This window comes from Bos indicus, chromosome 17 (genome assembly GCF_029378745.1).
Source record: "Bos indicus isolate NIAB-ARS_2022 breed Sahiwal x Tharparkar chromosome 17, NIAB-ARS_B.indTharparkar_mat_pri_1.0, whole genome shotgun sequence".
In the NCBI taxonomy this organism is placed as follows: Eukaryota; Metazoa; Chordata; class Mammalia; order Artiodactyla; family Bovidae; genus Bos; species Bos indicus.
The window spans coordinates 53,489,336-53,514,256 of NC_091776.1; the positions used below are offsets into that span (position 1 = coordinate 53,489,336).

The 24,921-nt window shown below is 48.1% G+C and overlaps 1 protein-coding gene and 1 long non-coding RNA gene across 2 annotated transcripts; one reads left to right on the plus strand and one right to left on the minus strand.

The window, feature by feature from the left end:
* Positions 1-2,346: 2,346 nt before the first annotated feature.
* LOC139176734 (uncharacterized) lies at positions 2,347-12,430 on the minus strand. Its single transcript, XR_011561159.1, has 3 exons — positions 11,780-12,430; positions 6,016-6,164; positions 2,347-5,140 (listed from the first exon to the last, which is right to left on the minus strand). It is a non-coding gene; the product is annotated as an uncharacterized lncRNA (long non-coding RNA).
* Positions 11,406-23,557, plus strand: HPD (4-hydroxyphenylpyruvate dioxygenase). Its single transcript, XM_019977906.2, has 14 exons — positions 11,406-11,530; positions 11,865-11,891; positions 12,426-12,488; positions 12,825-12,929; positions 13,678-13,720; positions 13,913-13,995; positions 15,351-15,440; positions 16,949-17,052; positions 17,675-17,752; positions 18,998-19,160; positions 19,291-19,362; positions 20,755-20,877; positions 23,006-23,122; positions 23,198-23,557. The coding sequence occupies exons 1-14, from the start codon at positions 11,528-11,530 to the stop codon at positions 23,306-23,308; spliced, it is 1,182 nt and encodes a 393-aa protein (XP_019833465.2). The 5' UTR covers positions 11,406-11,527; the 3' UTR covers positions 23,309-23,557.
* Positions 23,558-24,921: the final 1,364 nt, after the last annotated feature.

Consider the following 24,921-nt stretch of genomic DNA (forward strand, 5'->3'; position numbering starts at 1 on the left):
TCCTCTGTCCGTGGGATTTCCCAGGCAAGAATATTGGAGTGGGTTGCCATTTCTTTCTCCGGGAGATCTTCCCAACCCAGGGAATCAAACCCAGGTCTCTTGCATCTCCATTGGCAGGCAGAATCTTTACCACTGAGCCACCAGGGAAGCCCCCAGATACAATAAAGAATCATAAATAGGCCACTCCAGTTCAAGCACAGCAGTTATCCACAGCTTTTCCCCACGTTGACCTTGAGCAGTGAAGCCTTTGAAGTCCTGACGATGTTGCAACTCTGCTACAAAACCTTCAAAAGCTCCCCCATTGCCTCAAAGATAAAGCCCAAACCCCCTAATCTGACATTTGCAACCCTCCCACATTCCTCATAGGCTTCTGAGGTAGAGCTAGTGGTAAAGAATCCACCTGCCAACACAGGAGACACAAGAGACGCAGGTTCCACCCCTGGGTCGGGAAGATCCCCTGGAGAAGGACATGGCACCCCACTCCAGTATTCTTGCCTGAGAAACCCCACTACAGAGGAGCCTGGTGGGCTACAGTCTATGGGGTTACAAAGGGTCGGACATGACTGAGCGACTAAGCACACACATTCCTTATAAGCATAATTGGTAACTATTAATTATCTATATCAGTAGGCATTCATTGAGTCATGCCAGGCATCAAGCAAAGCGCTCTACGTGCATTAGCTCAGATGATTCTCATAACAACCCTATGAGGGAGGTGCTACTATAATTACCATTTTACAGATGAGGCTCAGAGAGATGAAGTGGTTTGCCCAAGGTTGCTCAGCAGGAGCCCCCACCTCTGCCAACACAAAGGCTTTGCTCCTCTCTAGCCTGTCCACGAAGGCCCCCTGCAGACTTGCAGCGCTCCTACCTTCCCCCTCTTTTCCCCTCCTTCACCCCTGCCAAGCCAGCCCTTCCCACTTAGCCACAAGCCAAAGGAAGAGGAAGCTTCTCCAGGGTCCAGGAGGCTGGTTTCCTCCTGCTGCTTGAAAACGGGCTCAGGGGTCATTGCCAAAGCATTTTCCAAAAGCAGTGACAGCATGGCAGGACGTGGCTAGCATACAGACTTTGGAGAGAGTCAGGTGGTTGTGGCAATTTAGCCGCTAAATCATGTCTGACTCGTACGACCTCATGTAGCTCACCAGGTTCCTCTGCCCATGGGACTTTTCTGGCAAGAATACTGGAATGGGTTGCCATTTCCTTCTTCAGGGAATTTCCCTGATCCAGGTATTGAACCTGAGTCTCCTGCATTGCAGGCGGATTATTTACCGCTCAGGCTTGGGCTCAATTCTCAGTTCTGTCACTTTTTAGCTGTGTTCCTTGGATACCTCTCTAAACCTCCATTTTCCAATCTGTAAAATGGGGATGACGGCACCTACCTCCTAGGGTTGTTAGAGGATTTAATAATTAAAGGGCATAAAAGCAACTACGCTCCAATAAAAATTAATTTAAAAAAAGAAAAAAGAAAGGTCACAGCATCTAGTGTGTTTAGCACAGTATCTGGCTTATAAAACCAAATGACCAGAAAATCTAAGTTTTTGTTGTTGCTGCTATTTATTATTTTGAAAAAGTGCTCTGCCTCCAAAGGTGACAACTTGAGACAGATCACACTCCTTCAGCTGAAGATATTTTAAGTTAAAAAATCAGCTCCCCTTCTTACATACAATAACAGAAGCACAGGTGACGAAAGAAAAAAATAGTAAGTCAGACGTTATCAAATTTTAAACAATCTGTGCTGCCTGTCATTCCATCAAGTGAAAACACAACCCACAGGGTGGGAAAAATGATATTTGTAAATTTATGATATTTGTAAATCATATATTTGATAAGGGACTTGATTCCTGATAAGGGACCACATAAGGAACCATTACAACTAAGTGACAGAGGACGAGATGGTCGGATGGCATCACCGACTGAATGGACATGAGTTAGAGTAGCTCCGGGAGACGGTGAAGGACAGGGAAGCCTGGCGTGCTGCAGCCCATGGGGTTGCAAAGAGTCAGACACAAGTGAGCAACTGAACAACAACAACTCAGTAATAAAAAGACAAATAATACAGTGAAAAAGTAGGAAAAGGATATGAGATATTTCTCCAAAGAATGTATGAAATTAACAATAAACACATAAAAATGTCAACATCATTAGCCACTAGGGAAACGCAAATCAAAATCACAATGAGACAGGGCCAAAACAAAAAACAAAAACAACAACAGCAAAACTCTGGGAGACCAGTTCTATGAAACTCCGCTCGGCAACAAAAAGACACACAATCCACGTAGAGGCACCAATATGGAAGACTCTCAAATGCATTATGTTGAATGCAAGAAGCCAGACTCACAAGGCTGCTTACTGTCTGATTCATTTATACAAAATGCTGGAAAAGGCAAAACCCACAATCTGTCCACATAACAGAAAATAGATCCCTGGCTGTCAGTGACTGGGTGGGGGAGGGTTTAACTACAAAGGTATACAGTGGTGAATGGGTTGGTGGGTCTGATTTTGAGTAATGAAATTGTTTTAGATCTTGATTGTGGTTATAGTTACGTGACTGTATATGTTTTCAAAACTCACAGAACTATATGCTGAAAAGGGTGAATGTCATTCTTTATAAATTACATTTCAAGAACTACGACTCTCAAAAAGCCATATTTACAACTCCTAAAATCGTATAAATCATGCAAATATTATTTGTGGCAGAATCAGAATGGCAATTAGACCTGAAGAGAAGGAAATAAACTTTTTGGTCACAATAGCCTGGGGTGATCCCAAAAGAAGATTCCAAATGGAAATTGTTGAACTGGTTCTCTTTACTTAAATGCAGGTTCTCTTTATCCAATTCAGAATGGATTAACGTTGCTGTACACCTGAAACTAACACAACGTTGTAAGTCAACTGTACTCCAATTAAACTTGAAAAAATAAATTAATAAAGTCCATTCAATGGCTGACAGTCATTGGTATGTTTTGCACTGTGGGAACTGCCAGCATGTGGGATCTTAGTTCCCTGACCAGAGATCGAATCTGTATCCCTTGCAGTGGAAGCATGCAGTCTTAACCACCGGATTGCCAGAGAAATCCCTCTTGATCTGTTTTTATAGTTACTTAATGTTTCCTTGTATTTAACCAATACAAGGACATTTAGGTTGTTTACAATATTTTCCACCATGGTAGATGAACTAAGACAAGTGAACAGCCTTATAAATGAGGGTAGGGATTCGTGTGGATATTATCTAGAGCACGAGATCTTATGCCTTTTTTTCCCTCCCTTTTTTTGCCATGGACGTCTTTGTATGTCTTGTGAAACCTCTGCATGGTATGATGTGCCAAAATTCCAGACTCTCAGAAGCATGCAGGTGATCTGCATAAATCACATTGTCCAGTTTAGTTAGACCTGATGAGTTTCTCTTATCAGTAATTTGTCAATTATTCCTCAATAAAGTTGGGGGTAGAAAGAGGGAGTATCAGCATCTTTTCTGCTGCAGCCAAGCCAGACAGCCACATTCCAAGTTCAAAAGACAGCCAAGGCTTTCCCACACCCTTTTGTCACGTTGGTCTTAGAATACAAGCCGACTTGCCCAAAGATATGCAAGTCATGGCACGTTATGTCTAAAGATAAGGCATATGATTTCACAGGAGCTCATTAGCAACCAAAGACTGTGTTTCCAAACCTCAAAAGGGCATCTTCATTTAGAGACTGCCTCTTTTTCACATTGTGTCCATTAAAAATATATATTTATTTATTTCGATGCACTGGGTCTTATTTGCAGCACGTGTGATCTAGCTTCCTGACCAGAAATCAAACCCAGGCGCCCTGCATTGAGTGCTCCGAGTCTTAGCCACTGGATCACCAGAGAAGTTCCACATTGTCTTTTTTTTTTTTTTTTCCCAGAAGGAGCCAATAGGCAAGGACTCATAGTATGAACTGTTCTGTTTTTGATACTCAAAGAACTCAAATTCCAAGCTGCCCATATGGTGAAATGCAAGAAAGTTGTGTCCCAGTGATGGTTTTTTTCCTTGCAGCTCTCCCTAACTGTGACCATCCCTCTCCTATTTATGAAATTACAATCATAGAACACTTTATATCAGCTTTAATTATATCAGATCAGATCAGTCGCTCAGTCATGTCCGACTCTTTGAGACCGCATGAATCGCAGCACGCCAGGCCTCCCTGTCCATCACCAACTCCCGGAGTTCACTCAGACTCATGTCCATCGAGTCAGTGATGCCATCCAGCCATCTCATCCTCTGTCATCCCCTTCTCCTCCTGCCCCCAATCCCTCCCAGCATCAGAGTCTTTTCCAATGAGTCAACTCTTCGCATGAGGTGGCCAAAGTACTGGAATTTCAGCTTTAGGATCATTCCTTCCAAAGAAATCCCAGGGCTGACCTCCTTCAGAATGGACTGGTTGGATCTCCTTGCAGTCCAAGGGACTCTCAAGAGTCTTCTCCAACACCACAGTTCAAAAGCATCAATTCTTCGGCGCTCAGCCTTCTTCACAGTCCAACTCTCACATCCATACGTGACCACAGGAAAAACCATAGCCTTGACTAGACAGACCTTTGTTGGCGAAGTAATGTCTCTGCTTTTGAATATGCTATCTAGCTTGGTCATAACTTTCCTTCCAAGGAGTAAGCGTCTTTTAATTTCATGGCTGCAGTCACCATCTGCAGTGATTTTAGAGCCCCCCAAAATAAAGTCTGACACTGTTTCCACTGTTTCCCCATCTATTTCCCATGAAGTGATGGGACTGGATGCCATGATCTTCATTTTCTGAATGTTGAGCTTTAAGCCAACTTTTTCACTCTCCTCTTTCACTTTCATCAAGAGGCTTTTTAGTTCCTCTTCACTTTCTGCCATAAGGGTGGTGTCATCTGCATATCTGAGGTTATTGATATTTCTCCCATCAATCTTGATTCCAACTTGTGTTTCTTCCAGTCCAGTGTTTCTCATGATGTACTCTGCATATAAGTTAAATAAGCAGGGCGACAATATACAGCCTTGACGTACTCCTTTTCCTATTTGGAACCAGTCTGTTGTTTCATGTCCAGATCAAACTGTTGCTTCCTGACCTGCATACAGATTTCTCAAGAGGGAGGTCAGGTGATCTGGGAACTAATATTCCACCGGCCTCCTAGTGCATCCTAAAAAGAAAAAAAAAAAAAAAAAAAGGCCAAGATTCTAAATAGATGATTATCAAATCTTCAGGATAATGGCTGGCTCAACTATGTTAAAAGAAAAAAAAAAAATCAAATCAGGGGCTTCCCTCATGGCTCAGTGGTAAAGAATCTGCCTGCCAGTGCAGGAGACACAGGTTCGATCCTTAGGCCAGGAAGATCCCACAGACTGTGGAGCAACTGAAGCTCTTGCACAACTACTGAGCCTGTGCTCTAGAGCCCACATCCCACAACTACTGAGGCCCAAGCACCCTAGAGCCAGTGCTCTGCAACAAGGGAAGCCACCGCAGTGAGAAGCCCTGGCACCACAACTAGAAAGTGGGCCCCCGGCTCCCCAAAACTAGAGCAAAGCCTGCACGGCAGTGAAGAACCAGCAGAGCCAAAAATAAATTTTAAAAATTATTTTTTACAAAATGAAAGAAAGAAAATCAGCCTCAAGCCTGCGGGTTCCCTGTCGTCTACACACCAGGGCACAGTGGAGGGTGAGTCACATGAGGACATCTAGGTTGTGGGCTCCTTGAGCAAGCCATCTGGCACCTAGCTCCTAGCACAGGATGGGCATGGACTGGCCACTCAGGAACAAAGAGCCAAGGCAGCCGTACCCATCCACCGCTAACCTTCTCCAACTGGGCCCAGCCTGAGATAGAGCCCCAGGAAGGGGGCCCGGGGGCTCCAAAGACTGGGTCCTGTAGGTTCCCCTCCCCCACCTCTCCCACAGATGGGAGAGGCATGTAGGGGTGCTTCCAACACGTGACCGAGACCCCACAGTGTTTATGGAAGCAAAGTCCAGGGTGTAGGAGGGACGAAGATACCAGCCCTGGTCAGCAGAGCCGGTCACTTACCTTTGGCACCCGAGGCTGCTGCTGACGTGTTTCCTTGATTCAGCAAACATTAACTTTGTGCCGAGGGCACAGGGCAGATCAGGTTCCAGGAGAAAGGATTTGAGTTGGCCGCCGCAAGCAAGGGCCAACTTCACAATGTTCTTCTGCACCTGGGATGGGAGGGTGCACTGAGACATTCTCCCACGTGGAAACTCCTGGCCCATGAGGGCCACTCTGGGCTCCACCCACTTCTGTTTTCAGATGGAAACCTAGACTCAGGGCACCAAGGTGGACCCAGAAGCAGACTGGCCCAGTGGGGGCAGAATAAGGAGGTGGGGCCACCTTGCCTACCTTCATATTTGCCCAGGAAGCAGAGAAGAGGGAAAAGATGTCTGGACTGGTGGGAAGCAAATAGAAGCAAATAGGCCGGAGCTAGGATCTCTGTTCTTACAGCTCTACAACCCTAGGGGCATATATTCACTCTCCGAGCCTCAGTCTTCCCATCTGTCTGGTGGGGGGGGATCAATATCTCCCACTTGCCTAGAAGGTGATGCCTACGGCGATGGGGTTCTGGGGACTTCCCTGGCAGTCCAGAGGTTAAGATTCTGCACTCCTACTACAAGGGTTCTCCAGTTCGATTCCTGGTTGGGGAACTACATGCCATGCAGTGGTGCAGCCAAAAATAAAAAGTGTAGGCTCTGGACTTAGAATAATCTGGTTCACATTCCAGTTCTATTCTGACTGGCTTAGGAAAGTTCTCTGATTGTCCCAGGTCCCACCTCCCAGGGGTTTGCTGACTAAGGCTGACCCATGGCAGCTAAGCAGCTGAACCTCTGACCTAGTTCTGAGAGGGCTTCCTGGAGGAGGTGGAAATTTGAGAGTGGACCAGGAGGACCTAGCAGGTCTTGCTGAGGAAGGTGGGAAGGGGTGCTCCTCCCCGGTACAAGCCTCTCTTTGCTCTCTGGTTGGGAGGGGAAGACAAGAGAGGCAAGGAGGGAGGAGGGGGGCAGGAAAGAATGAGGGGAGTAATGTCAGGCACCTTCTTGCTGTTAGTTCATTTTTCTTATCTGAGAAATGGGAACATTGGATTGAATGTTGGACTGAATGATCCTCAAGGTTATAACCTACCAGGATTATCTGTTTTTCAGTATTAAAAAAAGAAAAGAAAAAAGGCAGGGAATTCCCTGGTTGTCCAGTGGTTAGGACTTAGTGCTTTCATTGCTGGGGCCTGGGTTCAGTCCCTGGTCAGGAAACTAAGATCCTGCAAGCCAAAAAAAAAATAGAAGAAGAAACAAACAACAAAAAAAATTTAAGGCATCTGACACCAAAAGCAAAAGCAAAAATAAACAAATAGGACCACATCAAACTAAAACACTTCTGTACAGCAAAGGAAACCATCAACAAAATGAAAAGGCAACCTATTGAGTGGGAGGAAATATTTGCAAATCACATATTTGATAAAGGGCTAATATCGAACATACAGGAAGACCTCACAACTCACTAGCCAAAAAAAAAAAAAATTATAGGGCTTCCCTGGTGGTCCAGTGGTTAGGAATCTGCCTTGCAATGCAAGGGGCACTGGTTCAATCCCTGGTCTGAGAAGTTCCCACGTGCTGGGAAACAACTAAGCCTGTGCGCCACAACTGCTGAGTCTGTGCTCTAGAGCCTGGAAGCCGCAGCTCCTGACGCCTGAGGGCCCTAGAGCCCGTCCTCCAAAGCAAGAGAAGCCTCCTCAATGAGAAGTCCACACACTACAATTAGAGAGTAGCTTCTGCTCACTGCAACTAGAGAAAGCCCACGTGCAGCAATGGAGACCCATCACAGCCCCCCAAAATAAATAAATAAATCTTCAAAATATTTTTAAAACAATGAGCCGTAAAAGGGAATAAAAATTTTGCCATTTGCAACAACAGGCATGGGTTGCAAGAGCATTATTCCAAATGAAATAAGTCAGAGAAAGACAAACACTATATGATTGCTCTTTCTCTCTCTCTCTTTTTTTTTTGGCCATACCATGAAGCTTGCAATACCTTAGCTCTCTAACCAGGGATTGGATCCTCAGCAGTGAAAGCACACAGTCCTAACCACTGAACCACTAGGGCGTCCCCAGTGATTATTTTTTTTTTAATAGGGTTATTGGTGTTGGCTTAGGGTATTTATTAACTTTAGGACAAAGAGAGCCATAGGGCGGAGGTAGGGCTACATCCAGTGTTATAATTAGGATTAGCGTTAAAGCCAGTGGAATACTCATATGGTGAATGTGAAAAGGTAAAGAAAACCTGGGTGTGAATGTTCTGGATTTCACACCTAAGTTTTCTTTACCTGACTAGTGTGCTTATCCTCCCTTCTCTTGAAATTTCCTTTTTTTTTTTGGCATATGGATCTTAGTTCCCCGACTAGGGATTGAACCTGCACCCCCTACAGTGGAAGCATGGGTCTTAACCAATGGACCAACAGGGTAGACCTCCTATGATCTCTCTTATATGCAGTATCTTAACTCATTATTGATAGTAGAATTTTTGCAGAAACTAACACCTGTGACTGGTGATTTGCTATGTAAGTGATACTGCTAGGTCTCCGGTCAATAATGTTAAGATGACAAAAGATGTATTAATACGCCTCTGGTCAAGAATGTGTTAAAAAAAAAAAAAAAAAACAAAGAAAAACAAACAAAGAAAGCAAAACACATCAGACACCAGGTTCACAGGCACAGAGACCTGGCCTGTGACTGTCAGGGGCGGGGTGGGGGATGGGGCAGGGAGTGGGAGAAATTAGTGAACTTTTTTTTTAGTTTAAATACATTGGAAAAAACTATGAATGATTTGCCACTGGGGTAAAATAAACATTACTTTCAAAAGACAACAACAAAGGCTAATGCAGGACGTTTGGAAATCCAAAATGCAAGACAGGGGGTGAGGGGTATAGTCACAGGCTGAGACTGCCAGCATCAGGGACTGGAAAGAATGTTTTTTCAGGCAATGAGGATAGTTGATGAAATCAGTTCCCTAGGAAGACAGCTCAGCAATGGGGTTTCTGGGGACCGAGGTGGAGTTAGACGAGGGTGGGGGAGCTGTCCTGGAGCCCTCAGGTAAATGCCACAGCTGGCCAGCAGTCACCACACCATGTTCCAGGAAACTGAGCCTTGAAGATTCAGGTGTGGGGGGATTCTGGGGAAGAATCCAGGCCTTCCTCCTCCCAGGGCGATAGCTCCCACATCCCACCCACTCCAGGCCAGGGGTGGGGCCACAACCTCTTCCCCAGTACCCAGGCTGGGACTGCCCTGGTGGTCCAGTGTAAGGGACACAGGTTCAATCGCTGGTGCAGAAAGATTCCACATGCCGAAGAGCAATGAAAGCCCATGAGCCGCAGCTACGGAGCCCCAGTGCTGCAACTACTGAAGTCCATGTGCCTAGAGCCTGTGCTCGGCAACAGGAGAAGCCGCCGCAGTGGGAAGCCCGCGCACCACAACTAGAGAAAGCCCACGTGCAGCGACAAAGACCCGGTGCGACCAAAAATGAATAAATAAATAAATCAACTAAGTTAAAAAAAAGGAGAGAGAAGCGAAGCACCACAATCAAGAGTAGCCCCTGCTTGCCACAACTAGAGAAAAGCCCATGCAGCAATGAAGACCTAATGCAGCCAATAAATAAATAAACATTAATAAATAATTAGTGGGCTTTCATTAAAAAAAAAAAAAAACAGGCTGGGGCAACATCAGTTCAGTGCAGTTGCTCAGTCATGTCCGACTCTTTGCGACCCCATGAATCTCAGCATGCCAGGCTTCCCTATCCATCACCAACTCCCGGAGTTTACCCAAACTCATGTCCATCAAGTCAGCCATCTCATCCTCTGTCATACCCTTCTCCTCCTGCCCCCAATCCCTCCCAGCATCAGGGTCTTTTCCAATGAGTCAACTCTTCACATGAGGTGGCCAAAGTATTGGAGTTTCAGCTTCAACATCAGTCCTTCCAAAGAACACCCAGGACTGATCTCCTTTAGCACGGACTGATTGGATCTCCTTGCAGTCCAAGGGACTCTCAAGAGTCTTCTCCAACACCACAGTTCAAAAGCATCAATTCTTTGGCGCTCAGCCTTCTTCACAGTCCAACTCTCACATCCATACATGACCACAGGAAAAACCATAGCCTTGACTAGATAGACTTTTGTTGGCAAAGAAATCTCTCTGCTTTTGAATATGCTATCTAGGTTGGTCATAACTTTCCTTCCAAGGAATAAGCGTCTTTTAATTTCATGGCTGCAATCACCATCTGCAGTGATTTTGGAGCCCAAAAAAATAAAGTCAGCCACTGTTTCCACTGTTTCCCCATCTATTTCCCATGAACTGATGGGACCGGATGCCATGATCTTAGTTTTCTGAATGTTGAGCTTTAAGCCAACTTTTTCACTCTCCACTTTCACTTTCATCAAGAGGCTTTTTAGTTCCTCTTCACTTTCTGCCATAAGGGTGGTGTAATCTGCGTATCTGAGGTTATTGATATTTCTCCCATCAATCTTGATTCCAGCTTGTGCTTCTTCCAGCCCAGCGTTTCTCATGATGTACTCTGCATATAAGTTAAATAAGCAGGGTGACAATATACAGCCTTGACGTACTCCTTCTCCTATTTGGAACCAGTCTGTTGTTTCATGTCCAGTTCTAACTGTTGCTTCCTGGCCTGCACGTAGGTTTCTCAAGAGGCAGGTCAGGTGGTCTGTATTCCCATTTCTTTCAGAATTTTCCACAGTTTATTGTGATCCACAGAGTCAAAGGCTTTGGCATAGTCAATAAAGCAGAAATAGATGTTTTTCTGGAACTCTCTTGCTTTTTCCATGATCCAGTGGATGTTGGCAATTTGACCTCTGGTTCCTCTGCCTTTTCTAAATCCAGCTTGAACATCAGGAAGTTCACGGTTCCCGTATTGCTGAAGCCTGGCTTGGAGAATTTTGAGCATTACTTTACTAGCATGTGAAATGAGTTCAATTGTGTGGTAGTTTGAGCATTCTTTGGCATTGCCTTTCTTTGGGATTGGAATGAAAACGGACCTTTTCCAGTCCTGTAGCCACTGCTGAGTTTTCCAAATTTGCTGGCATATTGAGTGCAACACTTTCACAGCATCATCTTTCAGGATTTGAAATAGCTCAAATTCCCCTTAATTATGAATTCTGGAGTCACCTCTGCATGCAAGCTGGCCTTGGCTTCTGGGCTTTGAATTCTGGAGGGCAAAGATCGAAATCCCAGCACAGGGTCCTGGAAAGAACGTCGTGCCCCTGGCGTCTGTGCCTGCCTCTGTGCCCCACTGGCTAGTGGCCTTGGGCATGTCAGTCCCCCTTTCCAGGCCTCACAGCGTCACCCTGTCCAATGAGGCTGTGGCTGGATTAGAGGTCTCCAGGCACAGGAGCCTCCAGGATCAGCTCCCACCCCCAGGAAGGCCAGGAGGCCGGGGGCGGGGCCAGCTTCATGTTAAATATTTCTGTCCAGCACTCCGCTGGCCTCTAGTCCCAGTCTTCTCAGCAGGAAGTGTGACCACGATCAATCATGGTAAGAGCCTGCCTGGGGTGACAACCTAGAGGGGTGGGATGGGGTGGGAGGTGAGAGGTGGGAGAAAGGCTCAAGAGGGAGGGGACATATGCCTGATCCATGGCGATGTATGGCAGAAACCAACACAAGATTGTAATTATCCTTCGATTAAAAATACATGAATTAAGAAAGAAAAGAAAGAAAAAAAAAAAAAAGCCTAAGCTTAAAAAAAAAAAAAAAAGAGCCTGCCTGGACCCATGGCGGCCTTACCTGATGGTAGGGATCTGCGGTGAGATTTCCATAAGCACATTGTGTCCGAGTGTCTGTGTCTTACTGTTCTTTTCTTTCTTCCTAGACGACTTACAGCGACAAAGGAGAGAAGGTAAGCAGGAGGGGAAATGTGGGGTCAGGGCCCTGGGAGCCTGGGATGTCAGCAAAGGGCAGAAGAGGAAGAGCTTCAGTGGGTACGTGACATTCTGGATACAGGCTCAGGTTCATCTCTGCACTCCCCTGACCTCATTGCGACTGGACTCACTTCAACCTTGCCTTCCTAAGAAAAATTTTTACCTCTTTTTAAATTCCTGCCAATTGCTTAATCGTGTCTGGAAGTTCTTTCTAAGGTCTAATTTAAATCCTTGCTCCTGTAACATAAGGCTGTTCACGCTGTGAAACCTGGGCAGACCTCCTCAGTGGGTGGGGCTTACCAATCCTAAACCCACAGGAATTCAGTTTCTACATGAGAACCCTCTTTCGAGGCTTGGCAAGGCTTCAGGGCAGAGGGGTGGGGTGAGGTGACTTGTCCTCACTTCTGGGATTGAGGGTGGCACAAGGGAGAGGGCTAGGGGACTCCTCTCCACTGACACTTTTCTAGACCCACTTCTAGGGACTCAGTCTCACCCCTTCTCTCCTTCTGCAGCCTGAAAGAGGCCGATTCCTCCACTTTCACTCTGTGACCTTCTGGGTTGGCAATGCCAAGCAGGTAGAAGCCGGGGCGAGGTGTTGGGATTGGGCAGAGGGCAGGCAAGGAGGCCTCTAGGACAGGGGCAGGCCTCTGGCCAGGTCTGTGATTGGCTGCTGGGAGGGAGGATCCTGGCCAGTGTCAGGAGTGTCCTGGAAGGACAGTCACTCTTTGGATCCTAATTACACAATCCAGGCTGCAGATCCCAGCGGGGACCTTAAGGGAGATCAGCATGGGCCAGGGAGCCAGGTGTTTTTCCCAGGAGGAACAGTACCTGGGGCAATGGGGCAGACACGCTGTGGGGGTGTGGGCCAGCGCCTCACCCCTCACAGGCCTGCCTGCAACTCTGTGATTCAGGCTGCGTCATATTACTGCAGTAAGCTGGGCTTTGAGCCCCTAGCCTACAAGGGCCTGGAGACCGGTTCCCGGGAAGTGGTGAGCCATGTGGTCAAGCAAGGGCAGGTGAGTCTCTGCACCGGGCCCCCACTCCTCCAGGAGGCCCGTCTCTCCCCTGCTGGTCTCTGGGCTCCCTGGTGGCTCTGGCACCTCTGGGTGCAGCAGACCATGAGGCCCTTCCTCCAGGCGGCTGGGTGCTCTTCCAGGCTGCCTGGTGTGGTTAGCGGAGCCTGTGCTGAGGTCAGCCCCCATGGGCACCTTTGTACAACGCGCAACAGGGACCTTTTTGGTTTGGTCTCCTTTTCAGCCTGGCCCAATGCTGGTCTCATGGATGTTCGGGAAAAGTGGGCAAAGGCCTCCAGCATCAGAGCTTTAACTCTGAGCTGTGCCCTGGTCTGTAGGTCCCTGGAGCTCTCCCCATAGGCAGGCCTGACCACCATCTCATCCCGGGACTCCAGGCAGCTCTGGCATGGGGGAAGCCCCCATCCCTCAGGACCAGAGGGGAAACTAAGGCAGAGAAGGGGCAGGAACCCAGGATCAAGAGTCCTTGGGAATTCCCTGGCAGTCCAGTGGTTAAGATTCTGTGTTTCCACTGCAGAGGGCATGGGTTGGAAGCCTGGTCAGGGTACTAGGATCCCATATGCCACACGGCATAGCCAAAAAAAAAAAAAAAGAGTAGTTCTGCCTGGCAGAGAGGAGGTGGTCCTAATGCCCCACCAGGGGTATCTTGCTGGTGGGCAGGGAGAGGGGCTGGGGGTGTACCTCCACAAGTTCACCTGACCCACCAGCAACATCCCTCTTCTCTACATCTTAGATCGTGTTCGTCTTCTCCTCTGCCCTCAACCCCTGGAACAAAGGTGAGGGGGCCTTGGAGGGTTCAAGGTGCCAAGGAGTGGAGACATGGTATTGTGGGTAGGGGTCAGGGACACAGAGGTGGGTTAGGGTTGAGGGAGGGGGCCTGAGCCCAGAAGGAGATGGAGCTCAGAAGGCTGAGAGTATGGGGGAGGGGCTGTGATTCCAGCATCACCTGCCTCCCCTGCTGACCACAGAGATGGGCGATCACCTGGTGAAACACGGCGATGGAGTGAAGGACATTGCGTTCGAGGTGGAGGACTGTGACTACATTGTGCAGGTGAGACCGCACATGGGCTGGCGTGGAGACAAAGCAGGGAGCCTCAGCCTGCCCTCTGTCTGCCAGAGGGACCTCCCATCGGTCAGGGCTGGAGGGCACTGCCACGCTGGAGTGATGTGCCCAGACGCTGGTTGACACATACCTGAGTTCCAGTGACATCTGCCCCTTGGTAGCCAAGCAATCTCTCTCCAGGCCTCAGTTTCTGCATCTGTAAAATGGGAATAACCACCTATCTCACTGAGTTGTTACAAAGAGGAAACGAGATCATAATTATCATTTCATAGGCATGATTCTGTACCAAGCAAGTATTCAAGAGACAGTTTAGGGACTTCCCTGGTGTTCCAGTGGCTAAGATTCCAAGCTCCCAATGCAGGGGGCCTGGGTTTGATCCCTGGTCAAGGAACTAGCTCCCACATGCCACAAGTAAGACCCAGTGAAGTCAAATAAAGTAATTAATTCTTTTTTTAAAAGAGGCAGTTTACAGGTTTAAAGTGTAGATTCCAGGGGCAGACTACTGCGTCTGAATCTTAATTGCTGTGTGACTTTAGGTGAATGACTTACTTTCTTTGTGTTTCAATGTCCTCATCTTTAAGTGAATGACTCCATTCATAAAAGAGACAATAATAGTGCCTTTCACGTAATGAGGATTTAAGAGGTTAATACTTACAACAATGCCTGACATGTGATAAGCATAGACATCCAGTAATGAGGTTTTGCTAAATAAATACACGAATCATGCATGTAAGGCAACTGGCAGAGGGTCTGACACATAGTAGGTGCTCAATAAGTGCCAGCATGGGGACTTCCCTGGTGGTCCAGGGGTTAAGAATCTGCCTTCTAATGCAGCAGACGTGGGTTCAATCCCCGGTCTAGGAACTCAGATCCCACATGTCATGGGGCAACCTACATGCTCCAGAGCCCGCCTATTACAAAGAAGATCCTGTATGTTGCAACTATGACCCAATGCAGCCAAATAAATAAATGTTTTTAAAAATAAATAAATAAATGCCAGCTGGTATTCGACTTATCCAACCACCCTTTTTCACTAATGAAGAAACTGAAGCCTAGAGCGGGGGCAGGGCCACAGAGTGAGTGAGCACAGGACAGGCAGGACAGACCCCCACCCTCACCTGGTTTGTCCCCCACAGCCCCGGGCCTCAGTTTTCCAATCTGCCAAATGGGCATGAGGCATGAGTGTCAAGGGCAACAGTTAAAGTTGGTTGGAGTTCCTGCCTGGGGCTGGAAACACTGGAAGAGGCTGTGGCAGGACCACACAGAGAGGATCCAGCAGGGACAGCCAAAGGGCTCCCTGAGGATCCAGCACGGACCGCCTCCCCACCCCGTCTCCTCTGCAGAAAGCCCGGGAACGAGGCGCCAAGATTGTGCGGGAGCCTTGGGTAGAGCAAGATAAGCTTGGGAAGGTGAAGTTTGCTGTGCTACAGACGGTGAGTTAACTTTGGAGCCTCCACCTTGCCTACACCCACAGAGATGCCAGGACCCTTCTTTCCCAACCCCTGACTCCATTATACCATCCCATCCTTGTGCCTCAAAGCACAAACATTCTCCCTCGACCCCGATCGCCTGTATTCTTGGCTGGTGTGCAGAGGCTGAGGGGGGCTCCCAGTCACCCATCTCTGGGCTTCCCTTCCTCCCCAGTCGAGGTGAGAGCATGGGACTGCAAGCGGCAGGCAGGGGCTCCGAAGGAAGGAGATGGGTGGGTCTGGGGAAGGAGATGGGATGGAAGCCCCTCCCCACTCAAGCTGTGTGACTTTAGACAAATCACTTCACCTCTCTGCAAGTCCATTTAAATGAGCAAGGACCACCTGTGTGACCTGCCAAACACTACTTAACAGTTCTGGGCCTGTTCCTTTAGCTGTGATCCCTCCCTCCGGTCATTTTAAGGATCAAATGAGATGATTCATACATAGTACTTAGAACAACAGCACTGGCATATCGTAGATAACCCAACAAAGCCTGTTTAGCACCTGAGACCATCATAGGTCCTTCCTCCTCATGATTTATGTTAAAAAAAAATTTTTTTTTTGATGTGGAACATTTTTAAAGTCTTTATCGAATTTGTTACAATATTGCTTCTGTTTTATATTTTGGCTTTTGGCTGCAAGGTATAGGGGATCTTAGCTCCCCAACCAGGGATCCAACCCACACCACCTGCATTGGAAGGTGAAGTCTTAATCACTGGACCACCAGGGAAGTCCCCCTCCTCAAGATTTACTACAACTTGGAGAAGGCAATAGCACCCCACTCCAGTACTCCTGCCTAGAAAATCCCATGGGCGGAGGAGCCTGGTAGGCTTCGGTCCATGGGGTTGCTAAGAGTCAAATATGACTCAGCGACTTCACTTTCACTTTCAAGGATTCTTAGGGTCTTCCCAGGTGGTGCTAGTGGTAAAGAATCTGCCTGCCAATGCAGGAGATGTAAGAGATGTAGGTTTGATCCCTGGGTGGGGAAGATCCCCTGGAAGACGGCATGGCAACCCACTCCAGTATTCTTGCCTGGAGAATCCCGTGGACAGAAGAGCCTGGGAGGCTACAGTCCATAGGGTCGTGAAGAGTCGGACACAACTAAAGTGACACAGGACACATACATGCAAAGATTGTTAGAGTGATTGAAAGGATCCTTCCATATAATTAGATCCAATGCCCTCATCATTCTTCATGCAGACAACATATTTGTATCGAGCACCTATGATGAGCTAGGATGGTATCATGAGCAAGACGTCATCACAACCCCCACAGAGCTTCTGGTCCTATGGGGAGACTGTCAAATTCCCAAATGTCAAATTGCAGTTCATTTCGGAAAGGGGAAGTGACTTGCCCAAGATCACACTTGGAGTTAGGACCAGATCTGGGCTGGAACCCAGGGCTGTGTTGGCCCCATGCAGTGTGGCCTGGGTTCAGCCGGGATGGGACCTCAGGCTGTTTGCCACCCACAGTATGGGGACACGACACACACCCTGGTGGAGAAGATGAACTATACTGGCCGGTTCCTGCCTGGATTCGAGGCACCACCATTCATGGACCCCCAACTTTCCAAGCTGTGAGTGCCCCTTGGAACAGGGGAGGGTGGAAAGCAAGGCCCTTTCATCCATGCAGGGCAGGCAGAGCATCTCGGGACCTGCTGGGGGAGCCCCTGAGGGTCCCCCAGGATTGGCTTGAAGAGGCAGCATAGAGGTGAAGAGCATAGGCTCTGGAACACAACTGCCTTGGTTCAAATCTCAGCTCTGTTACTTCCTAGCTATTTAACCTTGGCAAATTACTTTTCTTTTTCCTTTGTTTGGCTGTGCTGGGTCTTCACTGCAGCAAGTGGGCTTCTCTAGTTGTGGCTCGCAGGCTCCAGATCACGCAGGCTCAGTAGTTGTGGCACACAGGCTTAGCTGCCCGGCTGCATGTGGGATCCTAGTTTCCCAACAGGGATCGAATCTGCATCCCTTTCGTTGGCAGGCAAATTATTAACCACTGGACCACCAGGAGTCCCAAGTTATTTTTCTAAGCCTCAGTCTCTTTATCTGTAAAATGGGGCTAGTAATAGTATGTGAGTGAAGGCAAATAAAGTGTCTATAGTAAGTGCTATGGAATAGTGAGCAGTTATTGTTATTGAGGGGTAGGGAAAAGGAGATTTAGGGAGTAGCCTTCTCCTCACCCACTGTTTCCCTCTCCAGGCCCAGCTGCAGTCTCGAGATAATCGATCACATTGTGGGAAACCAGCCTGATCAAGAGATGGTGTCTGCCTCTGAATGGTGAGTTCCTGGCCCAAGCCCTTCCCACACCTGTGACAGGACCGCTCCCCAGTCTTATCAGGAAATAGAGCACAAGGCAGGGGAGGTTAGCCTGAGGTCACCAGTTCATCTGTTCTCTGTAAAATTGTCACCATGGAGATCTGATGATTTAAGGCCCAAATTGACCAACCAAGCCCCTCCAGGAAACCTTGGAGAATCAGCACTGGGGGTGTCATAGTTCAGGGAGGCTTGAAGGAAGGTTTTGTTGTTGTTGCTCAGTCACCAAGTCGTGTCCACTCTTCGCAACCCCATGGACTGCACCACACCAGGCTTCTCTGTCCCTCACCATCCCCCGAAGCTTGCACTATTTCATGTCCAATGAATCCGTGATGCCATCCAAACATCTCATCCTTTGTTGCCCTCTTCTCCATCTGCCTTCAATCTTTCCCAGCATCAGCGTCTTTTCCAATAAGTCAGTGGAGGAAGGCTACCACTACTCAAAAGCTCGTCAAAGAGCTCGTGGGTGCAAGTCAGAAGCAAATAGCCCTTCTCAAAAGCACCTCCAGGGACTTCCCTGGCGGTTCAGTGCTTAAGATTCCACGCTTCCACTGAACAAGTGGGCACGGGTTTGACAGACAGGAAACTAAGGGGCTTCCCCAGTGGCTCAGCAGTAAAGAATCCACCTGTAAGGCAGGAGCTACAGGAGATGGGAGCTTGATCCCTGGGTCAGGAAGACCCCCTGAAGGAGGGCATGGCAACTCACTCCAGTATTCTTGCCTGGGAAATCCCATGGACAGAGGAGCCTGGCAGGCTACAGTCCATGGGGTCACAAAGAGTCAGACACGACTGAAGCAACTGAACACACACACACGCACGCAGAGAACTAAGATCCCACACGTGCACAAAGTAGCCTAAAAAATAAGAATTATTTTTTAAAATAAAAATTATTAAAAAATCATTTTTTAAAAATAAAAATCATTTCTTTTAAAAAATAAAAATGATTTTTTAAATAAAATAAATGATACTTTAAAAAAAAAAAAAGGTTCTGCATCTGTTGGTGTGTCATCATGTATACAGGTCTTGTTACCAGATGCTTTACTTCCACCCAAAGGAACACTGTCCTAAAATTCATGATGTGTCTGATGTGAAAGGCAGTTCCCTTTTTGATGCCTGCTCAGGGAGCAAATTCTGGAAGGTGGAGTGGGGGCAGAGGGCCAGTCCTAGGCCGGCACTCAGAGCCGGCGGGCCCTTCCGGCAACCCCGCAGGTACCTGAAGAACTTGCAGTTCCACCGTTTCTGGTCCGTGGATGACACGCAGGTGCACACGGAGTACAGCTCTCTGCGGTCCGTCGTGGTGGCCAATTATGAGGAATCCATCAAGATGCCCATTAATGAGCCAGCACCGGGCAAGAAGAAGTCCCAGATCCAGGTGAGTTCTGTCTCCTGCCCCGGGGACCTTGGCTGGGAAAGAGGGAAGCGGGGAAGAGGCATGAGGGCTCTTGCAGCTGAGGCTCTTGGCTGGAGCCACTGACAATGGTTTCCTTGCTTCCCTTCTGCAGGAATATGTGGACTATAACGGGGGCGCTGGGGTCCAGCACATTGCTCTCAAGACCAAAGACATCATCACAGCAGTGAGAAGCCCATTCCTGGTCCTAATTCACCTCCCATTCAGCTCCAGAGCCAAACTTTGCAAACTGAGTCAGGGGCCAGGGGTGGGGGTGGCAAGTGGAAGTCCTGGGTCCCCTTCATTGGCCCAGATAGCTGACGGGGTTCTCTTGCAGGCTCCTGCCACTCATGTGCAGGCACACTGCCACCCCCAGAAAGTTCTGTCTCTCTGCTACAGAAGAAGCAAGTGCCAGAGTAACAGGAAGCCTGGATCTAGACCCGGTTCTACCTGTGACTTGCTGTGTGTCTCCAGGGATTCAACTTCCTCTCTGGGCTTCAGTTGTCTCAACTTGAAAATGAATCTATTAAGTCACAGGATCCAGTAGGTCCTTTCAGTCAAATTAAGTGTCCTGAGTCTATGGCCCCAGCCTCTGGGGAGGTTGGGTGACCAAGTGGACAGGAGCCTGGCCTGTACCATTCAGTCCCAGAGCAACCAAGAATTCACTGCATGACCATGGCAACTTCATTTCATTCATTTTTTCATTTGCTCAAAAGATGCTTATTGAGGGAACTCCCTGGTGATCCAGTGGTTAAGACTCTGTGCACAGGGGCCATGGGTTCGATTCCCAGTTGAGGAACTAAGATCCCACACGCCATTTGGTGTGACATAAAGATTAAAAAGAAAAAAGGAACAGCTGGAACAGAATGAACAAAGGAGAGCGGGGCCAGGAATGAGGTCAGAATGTAGGAGTCAGGGCAGATGGTGAGAACTTTGACTCTGAGACACCAGGGTAGGGTAAGAAGAGGAGTGACATAATTTGACTAGTATTTTAATAACCCCCCCTGGCTACTATGTTGAGAATAGATACTTAATCTTTCAAGGCCTCAGTTCTCCCAGCTATGAAGTGGGGAGAATAATCATCCAAATGTCTCAGAAGATCGCTGCGTCAATGTAAGGAGACAGTACATAGAAAGTGCTCGAGACAGGCACATGCATGTGTGTGTGCTCAGTCGCTTTAGTCGTGTCTGACTCTTTGTGACTCATGGGCTTTAGCCCACGAGGCTCCTCTGTCCATGGGATTCTCCAGGCAAGAATACTGGAGTGGGTTGCTGTGCCCTCCTCCAGGGGATCTTCCCAACCTAGGCATCAAACCCAGGTCTCCTGCATTGCAGGCGGATTCCTTGTCACTGAGCCACTGGGGAAGCCGAGACAGGCACATCGTGAGGTTCCATTAAGTGTTAGTGATTGCAGTTCTTCTCATGAGACCCACAAGGCCCAGAGGTGGAAGGGGATGAGGTGACATCGCATCGTAGCAGTTGATGGGGCTTGGAAAAGGACCCTGGCTCAGCACTTCTACCTGGCTGGGGGTGTTGAGCATGGAGAGAAAAGGACTGACCTTGACCCTGCTCTGAGACAGATTCGCCACTTGAGAGAGAGAGGCGTGGAGTTTTTGGCTGTTCCATCCACATACTACAAACAACTGCGGGAGAAGCTCAAGATGGCCAAGATCCGGGTGAAGGAGAATATTGATATCCTAGAGGTGAGGTTTAAAGCCTGATCCTGGGTCAGCCAAGAAGAACAAGCCCTGAGTTCCATCTTATCTCACAAATGTCGTCTAACCCTGGCATCAGGCTCTGCGATGTGGGGGAGAGGAAGGAGAGCAGACCAGGGCCCTGCCATCCTGAACTTGCATTCTAGTGAGGAGACAGACAACAAACAAATAAATAAGTAATACAAACACCATTAGAGAGAGAGAGAGAGAAAGTTGGTGATTAAACTGGCTATGACAGAGAGTGACCTGGGGCTACTACATAGGAGGCAGTCAGGGAAGGCCTCTCTGAGGAGGTGACATTTCAGTGAAATCTAATTCAATGGCCCCCAACCTTTTTGGCATCAGAGACTAGTTTCATGGAAGATGGTCTTTCCACAGACCAGGGATGGGAGGAGATGATTTGGGAATGATTCAGGCACATCATATTTATTGTGCACTTTGTTCTATTGTACTTATATCACCTCCATCTCAGATCATCAGGCATAGATCCCAGAGGTTGGGAACCCTGATCGAGATGATGAGAGGCGGTTGGCTGCATGAAGGTCTAAAGAAAGAGCAGTCCTGGCAGAGGAAATAGCAAGTGCAAAGGCCCTGAGGCAGCAGCAAGCTCTGAGTATCTAAGAACAGAAAGAGGGCCAGAGTGTATGAAGGGAAATGTTTGAGGAGTGGCCCAGGTCACAGAGGGAGGCAGGAGCCAATTCCTCTGGTAGGCTATTCAGGAGTCTGGATTTTTTTCTTCTGTGGTCAGAAACCACTGGAGGTTTGGGTTTGGGTTTTTTTTTTTTTTTTTTTGGAGGTTTTCTTGGCTTTATTTTTAACAACTTTATTGATATATAAGTCACAGAACATGTTATTTAAAAAAAAAAAACACAATTCAGTGGTTTTTGGCTATTCACTATATTATGCAACAATCATCAAAATCAATTTTGGAACATTTTCATCACTTTCAAAAGAGACATCAGACTTCTTAGCCACCACCTCCCAATCTCTCCATCTACCTTCTCCTCACTCCTAGCCCTAGGCAATCACTGATTTCTGTCTCTATAGAGTTGCTTTCAGAGAAGGCAATGGCATCCCACTCCAGTACTCTTGCCTGGAAAATCCCATGGACGGAGGAGCCTGGTAGGCTGCAGTCCATGGGGTCGCTAAGAGTTGGACACGACTGAGCAACTTCACTTTCACTTTTCACCTCCATGCATTGGAGAAGGAAATGGCAACCCACTCCAGTGTTCTTGCCTGGAGAATCCCAGGGATGGGGGAGCCTGGTGGGCTGCCGTCTATGGGGTCGCACAGAGTCGGACACGACTGAAGCGATTTAGCAGCAGCAGCAGAGTTGCTTTCTTCTAAATATGTATATAAATAGAATCATATAATATGTAATCTTTTGTGACTGACTTCTTTCACTCAACATAAAGTTTTCAAGGTTCATCCATGAAACCTGTGTCAGTACTGTGTTCCTTTTTATAAAACTGAATAATATTCCATTGGATGAAGAGACCACATTTTGCTTATCCATTCATCCACTGATAGATATTTGTTTCTACTTTTTGGCTCTTAGGAATAATGTTGCTATGATCCTTTGGGTATGAGTTTTTGTGTGGACAAGTTTTAATTCTCTTGGGTAGATACCCAGGAGTCAAATTGCTGGGTCATATGGTAACTCGACTATTAACTCTTGGAAGAACTCTCAAGACTGTTTTCCACAGCAGCTGTACCATTTTACATTCCCAGCAGCCACATAGGAGAGTTCTAGTTTCCATTGCAGAATGGAAACAGGGGAATGAGATGATGTGATTTCTAAAAGATCTCTGTCTGTGTGGAAGATGGATTGTAAGGAGACAAAAGCAGAAGCACTGGAGAGCTGTGTGGGTGGTACTTGGGTGGTACTTGTGTGGTCCACACCAGCCTTAGGTGGCTGATACAGGGGCTGAAGTGGGGAGGTGCTAAGAGGACAATTGGGGGATCTGTTTGGAAGTGTCTGGAACTGCTGCAGAAAATGGTCTTGTCTTGGCTTTGGGGGTGCAGAAACCCCCATGGCCTTTCTAAGAATCCCACCATTTCAGGCTAGGGGGGCGGGCCAGCCTGCCCCTTACCTAGTCCCCTGCCTCCTACCTAGGAGCTGAAGATCCTGGTAGACTACGACGAGAAAGGCTACCTCCTGCAGATTTTCACCAAACCCATGCAGGACCGGCCCACGCTCTTCCTGGAAGTCATTCAGCGCCACAATCACCAGGTATCACTAAGGACCGCCTGTCCTCGGCGGGTGGCTTTCTGGGCCTCGCAGCTCATCTCCTTTCTCCCGCTCCAGGGTTTTGGAGCCGGCAACTTCAACTCACTGTTCAAGGCCTTCGAGGAGGAGCAGGACCTGCGAGGCAACCTCACCGACATGGAGCCCAATGGGGGTGTGTCCGGCATGTAGGCGCCGCAGGTCCAGCAAGAGCCACCGAGGCCCCGCCCACCTTCGGGAGCGGGGCGCACGGTGGATCACGCCCCCTCGCCCTGTGACCCGCCCACTCCACTGGAGCTGAAGGGAGCCCTCCTTGCCCCGCCCACCATCCGACTCCGGGACCCCTCCCACACACACTAAAGGCTCCGCCCACTACTTACCATGCCCCTCTTTGGGGCCTCTACTCTCCTGCCCTTGGGTATAAAGCAAAGCAGAGTCCAAGGCAGTGTCCACGCGTTTGTGTCGGGCTGGATCAGTGACGTTCTTCGGCCGCCAGGGGGAGCTCAAGGCGGCAGCCCTGTAGGAGGCGTCCACTTTACGGATGCTGGGGAAGCTCAGAGGCTGGGGAAGCTTCGGAGGCGCCTGGTGCAACCCTGTGCTAAGTAGGTCCAAGTAGGTTGGAGGGGAGTTATGGAACCAAAGGGTGAAGAGGACTTACACTCTAAAGGAAAACACAGACAATATCTTTTTGTGGTAAATGCTATTAAGAAAATGAAGCGAGTGATGAGCTTGTGTAGAGGTAAGGGTCGGAGGGAGGGCCAATTTCGATCGAGGGAAGGGCTCTCTGGGAGATGATATTTGTGAAGCAGCCATGAGAAAATCTGGGGAAAGAGCATCCTAGGAGAAAGGTCAGTCAGTTCAGTCGCTCAGCCCTATCCGACTCTTTGCGACCCCATGAATCACAGCACGCAAGGCCTCCCTGTCCATCACCAACTCCCGGAGTTCACTCAGACTCACGTCCATCGAGTCAGTGATGCCATCCAGCCATCTCATCCTCTGGCGTCCCCTTCTCCTCCTGCCCCCAATCCCTCCCAGCATCAGAGTCTTTTCCAATGAGCCAGCTCTTCGCATGAGGTGGCCAAAGTACTGGAGTTTCATCTTCAGCATCATTCCCTCCAAAGAAATCCCAGGGCTGATCTCCTTCAGAATGGACTGGTTGGAACTCTTTGCAGTCCAAGGGACACTCAAGAGTCTTCTCCAACACCACAGTTCAAAAGCATCAATTCTTCGGCACTCAGCCTTCTTCACAGTCCAACTCTCACATCCATACATGACCACAGGAAAAACCATAGCCTTGACTAGACAGACCTTTGCTGGCAAAGTAATGTCTCTGCTTTTGAATATGCTATCTGGCTTGGTCATAACTTTCCTTCCAAGGAGTAAGCGTCTTTTCATTTCATGGCTGCAGTCACCATCTGCAGTGATTTTGGAGCCCCCAAAAATAAAGTCTGACACTGTTTCCACTGTTTCCCCATCTATTTCCCATGAAGTGATGGGACCTGATGCCATGATATTCGTTTTCTGAATGTTGAGCTTTAAGCCAACTTTTTCACTCTCCACTTTCACTTTCATCAAGAGGCTTTTTAGTTCCTCTTCACTTTCTGCCATAAGGGTGGTGTAATCTGCATATCTGAGGTTATTGATATTTCTCCCAGCAATCTTGATTCCAGCTTGTGTTTCCCCCAGTCCAGCGTTTCTCATGATGTACTCTGCATATAAGTTAAATAAGCAGGGTGACAATATACAACCTTGACGTACTCCTTTTCCTATTTGGAACCAGTCTGTTGTTCCATGTCCAGTTCTAA